Here is an 8513-nt window from a genome sequence, read left to right as displayed (position 1 = left end):
GAAAAATCAGAACGCACTTCGTTTAAACACTCGCTTTGTAGTTAAAAACAGTTTTTTATTAAAGTTACTAAAACGTTGATACATGTGAAAAAGTTGCATGAATTTATATCGTTGTTTTATTATTTAAATTCGCTTTTGTTCTATCAAAAATATCTATTTTCTTCATGTTCCACAAGGAAAGTTTGGCGGAGGGACACATTTTTTTGATGAAATCTTGTCTGGTGATGCGGTCGGTTGTTCGGTTGAGCTCCGCCAACAACAAGGTCCGGCCATTAAGTTGTATGAACGATTCGCCCTCCGGTGGCTCAAACGTGCAACTGCATATATAAACAAGTTCTCTCCAAATGATTGTCTGCTCTGTGTGTAGTTGTATATTCGAGCCACTAGAGGGCACATGACTATAATCTCGTCATGACTATAATATCAGCTCAGTCATGTATCTGATGTCAGCCCACAGCAAAAACACAGTAAAGGGCAGAGGATCTACGTGACAGGCTGAGACCTTCAGGTCAGCACTGAGACACATGTTAACAGAAAGAGAGTGACGGTGACAAATAGACACATCGAGTGGTTCTGATCTGCTCGGTTTAAAGAAGTTATTTCCTTCTTGTGTCTATGTGACTGTTGGAAACACAGGAAAAAGAAAGGTCTCACACACACTTCCTTTGCAGATGACTTATAGGAAATTAGTTTTGTCAAACAGCACCGGTTACACTTCACCTGATTCTCCTGAGTCAGGAAAGATTTGTTTTCAAAGCATGTGGACTACACTTCCTGGAGCGTTGGTGGCCTCATAAGTACAATTACAGATGTCGCTGCATCTCTCTCCCTCCCTGCCTTTCTTCCTAGCTGTCCCTCGTTCTCGGTCTCTCCTGATAACTGTTCACACGTTTCTTCTTCACCTCACTATTATGGCACTACTTCCATATAGAGTAAAACTACTGAGTTTGGGCTGTGGAAAAATGCCATTATATTCAATGAAAAAGCAGATAAAGTTTGTCTTTGTGACGTGATAAATTAAACATATTTTTCACGGCGCTGTTGTCGGGGAAGGATAAGATTCAGTATAAATTGCTTTAAATTTGCTTTTCTCAACAGCTATCTTGCAGTGCTAATGTAAGTTGTTCGGAAATGAATTTAAAACAAAGGAATGATGACATCTGATACAGGGCTGAGTCAAAGAGTTCGAGGAGTGATGCTACAGTTTCACAATGTGTCTGACTTTAATAACTAAAACACGTTGACATTTACTTGGGTTTGGTTTTTATGTGATCAGGTTTTTCCAAATTGAGAACTTTTAAAATTAGAGCAAACTTCACATTCTAAATCGTGTTAGGTTAAGAAGAAAGGTTGTTTTTTTTTAATCAATATTGATTTTTTTTATCAATAGTATCAATAGTAACCTCTTCTCAACTGGAAAGACAGCATCCCAACCCGAACAATGCCAGTTCTCTGCATATTTGAATTAGTCTTCAATGATCTTTACACAGATGTAAAACACTCACGTCTCTGACTACGTAAACAGGATTCTCTCTTGTTCATCTGTGTCTAGGTGCCCAAACATGTGAGCATGTTGTAAAATGACAAAGCTCTCTCTCTTTCTCTCTCTCTTTTCATCTCTCCCTTGGGGATAGTCAAAACATTCTTGTCAGGTCTGGAAAGCAGGAACCTCTAAGTCAGACAGGTCACGGCCTGGTGCTAAATGAGACGTATCTGGTTCAAATGGTTGATGACTACTGAGAGAGAGAGAGAGAGAGAGAGACGGGAGAGGAGATTTCTATGCTGACATAACAATAAAAGCATCATAATGGCTTCAGACTGCTGATTCGATGTGTGATACCTTTACAGCAGACGACTGGAGCTACATATTAAATGACTTTCGCTGCTGAATGTGCACTTGTTATAATAAAGATTCATAAAGTTCATAAAGACCTGGAGAGCTTTATAAAATCCTTCAGCCTTCTTATTTTCCATTCTCACCTTCCACTGCCTCACATGCAGGGCACAGTGTAAGTTGTTTAAATGTTCTACTTTTACACCGAAGGGTACATTTTGTACCGCTGTTTCTAAAAGGCTTGCTTTGGCAGTGATTTTTTTTTTCTTTTCATTTGTCCAAAGTGTCTGGTACAAAATAAAGGTCTGTTTAAGCCGTAGAACTGATGTTCCACTCATGAACTTTACAACAGCTTGAGGAGAATATTTATTTCACCCCAGGAGAGAAATTCAGGAAATACCCCCGCTGCTTTTCTGCTCCAGGTACTGTATGCATTTGATTATGGTTTCACCGAAATGGTGGAACATTGAAATAGACTGTGAGCATTTCACCACATTTGTATAGACTGGCTGTTTGAGACATAATAGTGACTTTGACATTTAGAAGAGGTAATGTTTGGCACAGGCACACACACAGGAAGTCCCTCAGTATTGGTTAGCTAACAGTTGTGTTTAAAATAATATAAACTCAATTTAAAATATAAAATTAAAATGATTATCCACACGGTTTTATATTGTATGTATTTTACCTTAGTGTGTGTTTTTATTATTATTTTAATATTTTAATTATTTAAACTGCAGCGAAGGACTACTACTACATCTATAAACCTTCTTTTGTTCTTTTGTTTTGTGGAAATAAAACTGTTATTTCAACAGTTTTAGGTCTAATGTTGCTTAAAATACTGCCACATTCAGCACAATTGGCCAGTTAAGGACTTAAATACTACTGGACATGTTGGCAGCTGGAATTAATCCATACTCTGACATACTATGTAAATGAAGGTCACCTTTTAGGTCTGTTCAAGCCGTTGGCAGTCAAGGCTGTAGAGTGTCAGAGAGAATGATTATTCACTCTTCAAGAATTTGGAACGACCACAAAGAGGTTTTAAATTATGCGCCAAAATCAGCTAATGGCAAAAAAAAAAAAAAAAGAGGCAAAAATACTCAATGACAATGCTGAAAGTTCCAAATCCAAAACAGTGAATGATACTTGAATATTTTTGTCCTCGAGAAAAAAAAAAAGCTGGCAAAGACTCATACACACACGAAATGTCTTGAAGGCAAATAGTTGATGGTTTACTGAGTTAGTAGGAAATAAACAAGACATAACTGTGAGATCGGATGCTGCTCTTCCTTGGTTTATAATTAACATTAGTGCCGTGGTGATAAATTAATTCTCTGTTAAGTTTCTAGTAATTCTAATGTCAAAGGGAGATCCCTTGTGTTTATGTGGGATTTCTCCAAAACATAAAGAATTACTTAAGGTCAATCTTACTCTCTAAATTGACAAAGGTTTGAGTGTGAGTGTGAATTATTGTTTGTCTCCTAAGTCTCTTTGTGATGGACTAGTGAACTGTCCACGATGAACTCCGCCTTAGCCCCATCATTGCTGTTATACCCTCCAGCTCTCCCTTTATTACACCTGTGACCCTGTTAAGGATAGGAGTGAAATGATAAAACTAAAGAGCATCGCCGTTAAAGTAAGATTTTACGTCACGTTATTATACTGCCATCTGGTGTATTTTTTAAGTTTTTTTAGGTAACACGATTTCTTTTATTAAAAACCAATACATAAAGAACAAAATATTACATATGTTTGGAAATCGAAAATGTCTATTTCTGGATAAAGGTTTGTTGGTCAGTTTTCCAGTGATTTCAAGGCTCCACCTTTAACAAAATATATTATAGTACAGTATAATGAAGACCTTCTTAATTCCTCATTAGACTTGCAGATCTGAGATTTCAAGCACAGATCCATAGAATTATTGTTTATATTTTATAATAAAACAGAATGAAAATTGAATTCATTTAGAAATGTAGTTCTCATTGTGTCTATTAAAGTTTGTTTTATTTTCTTATTTAACGCTGATGTAACGCTTATTCAAATCTTGAATTTTCAGAGCAGAATACAGAATGTCAAAGATGAGTTTAGATTGTCATTTAACAACGAAACTTTAAAAAAAAAAAAAAAAAAAAAAAAATCAACTGTCCTCTAGTCATGCTCTTCCGGGGCAGCAGACGGCGCTGTCCGCAGTGTGCAGTTTCCCGGTGTTGTTTCCGGATAACAAATCCAACATGGCAGTTCACAGAATAGCATGTTTGGGCTTAAATGCCCTTTATTCCTCATTTTGTGCTCCAAAGCAGGTAATTTATTTTTAAAGCGTAATTTTTTTAGTTAAAGGTAGTTTTGCTAGTGTAGTGTGCTCACACGTGACATTTAGAAAAATACAGTCCTGTTAGTGTGTCATTTTGACGTTAGCCTCGTTGCTAACGTAACCCCGATGTCATTACAATATTGAGGATGTTATTGTACATTATATGTTATTGATGCTATTGTAGTGTTTCAAACAAGTCCTTTGCATATAATTCATTAATGTAGATTAACTTATCAGTATATTTATATATATTTATGTATGAATATGAGTATGAATATTGCTTTCTGATAAGCTATAACTATTGCATTAAATTACCATTTGCAGATCTTTATAAGTTTTTTGTGCTGCTATTTGACACTGTCTTTAACAATATTTACATTTTGCAACATTATGTGCAGGCCCTGCGGAGCTGCTGGGGGACAGTTGAACAAGTGAGAGGGTATTATGTGAACTGGAGAATGCTGAGAGATGTGAAAAGAAGGAAAATGGCTTTTGAATATGCAGATGAACGGCTACGGATCAATGCACTGAGAAAGAACACCATCTTGCCCAAAGAGCTGCAGGTACAAACACCTAATTACTGTATCACATCACTGTATCATTTTAGTCCCATCTCTAATGGCAATATAAATTCAATGTATCATTGAATGTTTGCACAAAAAAACCCCAATGAAATACTTTTACAGTTGTTTTAGGTTATTTAGAATATCAGAAATTATTTTTATTTTTTTATATATTGCAGGAGGTGGCTGACAAAGAAATTGCAGCCCTACCCAAAGACAGCTGCCATGTGAGAATACGCAACAGGTGTGTGATGACATCCAGACCCCGTGGAGTGAAACGAAGGTGGAGGCTCAGTCGGATTGTCTTTCGTCATCTAGCAGATCACAACCAAATGTCTGGGATTCTGAGGGCAAGGTGGTGATAAAGTGATCATTGGAAATCACTATCTGAGTAGAACATCGTGGGGGAAGAAATGTGTGGATGTGGTTACAAATGAATATCAGTCTTCTCTGCTAATCCGATACAGACTTTAAAGCTCTGGTGACTTTAAAGATAACGTGATAACTGTATTAAAACAACTATATTCTCAAAGGCAAAAATAAATCCAATGTAATTACTGCAGCATGCCTGCTGTGTTGTATACATTCGTTTCTCAGTCATGTTCTTGTCGTTTATTGTATGAATTCATGTTTGTCAAAATAAAGTGATCTTGTCTTTTTAGTTACTAAAGTATAATAATGTCAAACTATTTTTAAATCATGTGACATTTAAACTATGCCAAGTTGTGTTCTATATAGTAAGTTCAGTTGTATATTAGCCTAATTTATTTGTTAAAGCAGAAAATTGGTAATATGCATCATTTGTTAGTTTATAGTTTATATACAGTGTCGGAAAAACAATGAAATCTATCGATGCATTCAAAAAAATGTAAACATGGTGTCGATGAAAGGTGGTTGTTTTGTTTCAAATAAACAGTAGGTGGCGGTAGTGACTCTTCTGCCAATAATCAAGACGCAGAAGAAAAGGACCTGGCATAGGAGATAGTCGCATGAACTGAATGAGAAGTGATCGTTTCATTTTCTAAGCTAATACATCCGTACAAAGCCATAATGGACCTAACTGAACAGGTAATTATTTAACTACATTACAAAAACATCATTTACGAACTGAGGCACCACATAGCCGAGGTGAATGTATATATTATAAATATATTGTACACACTTATTCTTAGTAACTACATCTAGTTAGCATTCACCGCTAACCGGCGCAAGTGAAATATTCAAAATCGTAATTATAAGTATTACAAAATGTATTACAAAGCTAAATCACATAAAATATATAATATGGTTACTGTTCAAGATACAGTTATATGCCATTTGTGTCCTGACAGAACTAGTGAGCACACATGGTGTTTTGACTGCAGCAGACAGAACATTCTAGCAACATGATGCAAGGACGCGCCGTATGGTGACGTTATTGTGGCAACAAAAACGTTGTTATAGTGGGGAAAAACGTTCGACAAGAACACAAGTCTTAACACTAGAGTTGATGAACACAATTCATTAAAGTCACATCTAGCATTAGTTATAACGGCCGAGATAACAGTGCTAAACTCAGGACTCAGACCTTTACACACAGTGCAAAACCATATTGTTGTTTCCGGCATACCTAAGTCACCCTAATTGCGTCACGCTTCTTACAGATCAACCAGTTGGAGGCAGATTTGCAGGAGTTGGGGTCATTTTTGGAAAAGTCACAGAGGAAGAGAGGTCAGGATTTGCTTCAGCAGGGGCAGAAAAAGGTAGAGAAGGAACTTGCAGCCAAAAAACAACAAAAGGAGCAACAGGCCAAGAGACAAGCAGATGCACCCACTGCCTCCAAAGCAACTTACACAGTCAAGATTACAAATTATGGTATATTGATTTTTCATGCACTGATCTATAATTGCATTGGAAGAAATATAAATACATATTAAAGTCAATAATACATTAAAATTACATTCTGCAGCCTGGGACCAATCAGAGAAATTTGTCAAGATTTACCTCACTTTAAAGGATGTGCACAAAATCCCATCAGAAAATGTGGAGGTCAGCTTTACAGAAAGGTAAATCAATCAACATGCACACACTGTGTGTACCACATATGCTACATTGAAAACTTTTAAATTTGCTAGCTAAATAATACATGATCTGTGTCACAGGTCGTTTTCTATCTTGGTGAAAGACCTTGGTGGAAAAAATCATCAGATGACAGTTCTGAATCTATTAAATTCAATTGAAGAAAAGGACAGTTACAAGAAGGTAAGTAAAAGAGGTGACAGACAACGGGATTATAAAAAGCAAGATAATAATTGGAAACATTTAAGATTTGTAACTTTTTTTTCTCTACAACAGATAAAAACAGATATGGTCTTGATCATGTGCAAGAAGCAGACGTCACAGAAGTGGGAGTGTCTGACAAAGGTGGAGAAGCAGGCTAAAGAGAAAGAGTGAGTCTTTATTTAAAAATGTTGATGAGATTCACTGTGATAGGGCTTTATCAAAACCTGATAAAGAACAAACTGAACTTTTTAGGTTAAAAATTGACTCATCCTTTTATTTTCTACCCCAAATCAGTAAACCCAGTGTTGATGACAAGGCCGACCCCAGTGATGGTCTGATGAGTATGTTGAAGAAGATATATGATGAAGGAGATGATGAGATGAAGAGGACCATCAACAAAGCCTGGTCCGAGTCTCAGGAGAAGAAAAGCAAAGGAGAAGAAATGATGGGCCTTTAATTTTTTTTTTCCAGAACTTGTGGGATCATACAGTTAAAGTGAACATCAACATTTTGCAAGTTTCAGTCTAGAAAATAATTCTCTCAATGTTAGACATGAATAAAATAACTGACAGTGTCTCTCTCATGTTAAACTGATAAACTGTTATTTTATACATTGACATTAACATTTGTCCATGTCTTTCGACAAGTGTTGCTGAAACGGACTTAGTCAAAATATTACAGTTTGTACACTTCCATACTTAAACTATTAACAGAACCAGTGCACTGCATATGCATTAGTTTAATGTAATTCACTCAACATTAGTCCATATAAGGCCTAATCTTAGTGATTGCTTTAATTCCTGCATAATTACATTCAACAATCATTCCATTGTAAGACGATGGCATTGTGATTTCATCCTTTAAAACTTGTGAATATGTAAAAAAATGTAGTTTTTCCTCACTTGTTATATTTTTCACTACCCACGGGTTCTTGATGGAGTTTAAACAAATACAAATCATGTTTCGATCCCTCATTTTCCTGTTTTTCTTGGAATCTTGTTGACACCATTATGCACTGTAGGGTTGTAGCATTCAAACTATTGATGCGCTTGGTGCAGATGTTAATGTTCTTAAACGTCAGACTCAATTATTTGCAAATGTTGCAAAGATGCAAATATGTCTTTGCTAAGGTGTTGTGAGTTTACAGTAGTAATAAAAAAATAATTATTTTAACATCTAATTCAATTTTAAAAAAAGCCTTACATAGTCTCACGTGTTTTTTAGTCTTAGTTGTTTTAACATTTTGGTTAACTGACCTAAAATGTTGAGGCATTTTAAAGATATCTGTTCAAAACTGTGGCTTAGGACGGAATTTTACAATTAAAATTGTAAAATACAATAAATTTGCGTGTCAGTTAACTGTAGTCCTTGGTATTACAGTAGTTAGTCAGTGTTTTGTATTCTCTTACCAGGCTCCCCTGCATCAGTGCAACTGGCCTTATGCGTTTGCTTTTAGGTCCACTAGAGGGCAGCCATGTTGTTTAGTACTGCGGAATGCGGAATTGTATTTACCTCATGTAATGAGTTTTACAGTAATATT

General features: G+C 36.0%; 2 protein-coding genes across 2 annotated transcripts; both read left to right on the top strand.

Moving 5' to 3' along the window:
• Positions 1 to 3989: 3989 nt before the first annotated feature.
• On the top strand, positions 3990 to 5387 carry mrps14 (mitochondrial ribosomal protein S14). Its single transcript, XM_008333988.3, has 3 exons — positions 3990 to 4137; positions 4547 to 4711; positions 4891 to 5387. The coding sequence occupies exons 1-3, from the start codon at positions 4069 to 4071 to the stop codon at positions 5071 to 5073; spliced, it is 417 nt and encodes a 138-aa protein (XP_008332210.1). The 5' UTR covers positions 3990 to 4068; the 3' UTR covers positions 5074 to 5387.
• Positions 5388 to 5622: 235 nt separating this feature from the next.
• On the top strand, positions 5623 to 7947 carry cacybp (calcyclin binding protein). The gene is made up of 6 exons (XM_008333986.3): positions 5623 to 5779; positions 6355 to 6565; positions 6660 to 6756; positions 6853 to 6952; positions 7046 to 7140; positions 7268 to 7947. The coding sequence occupies exons 1-6, from the start codon at positions 5762 to 5764 to the stop codon at positions 7428 to 7430; spliced, it is 684 nt and encodes a 227-aa protein (XP_008332208.1). The 5' UTR covers positions 5623 to 5761; the 3' UTR covers positions 7431 to 7947.
• Positions 7948 to 8513: the final 566 nt, after the last annotated feature.

This window comes from Cynoglossus semilaevis, chromosome 20 (genome assembly GCF_000523025.1).
Source record: "Cynoglossus semilaevis isolate Cse_v1.0 chromosome 20, Cse_v1.0, whole genome shotgun sequence".
Taxonomy (NCBI): domain Eukaryota; kingdom Metazoa; phylum Chordata; class Actinopteri; order Pleuronectiformes; family Cynoglossidae; genus Cynoglossus; species Cynoglossus semilaevis.
The sequence above is the reverse complement of the archived record's forward strand: the minus strand, read 5'-3'. Positions and strand labels throughout refer to the sequence as shown.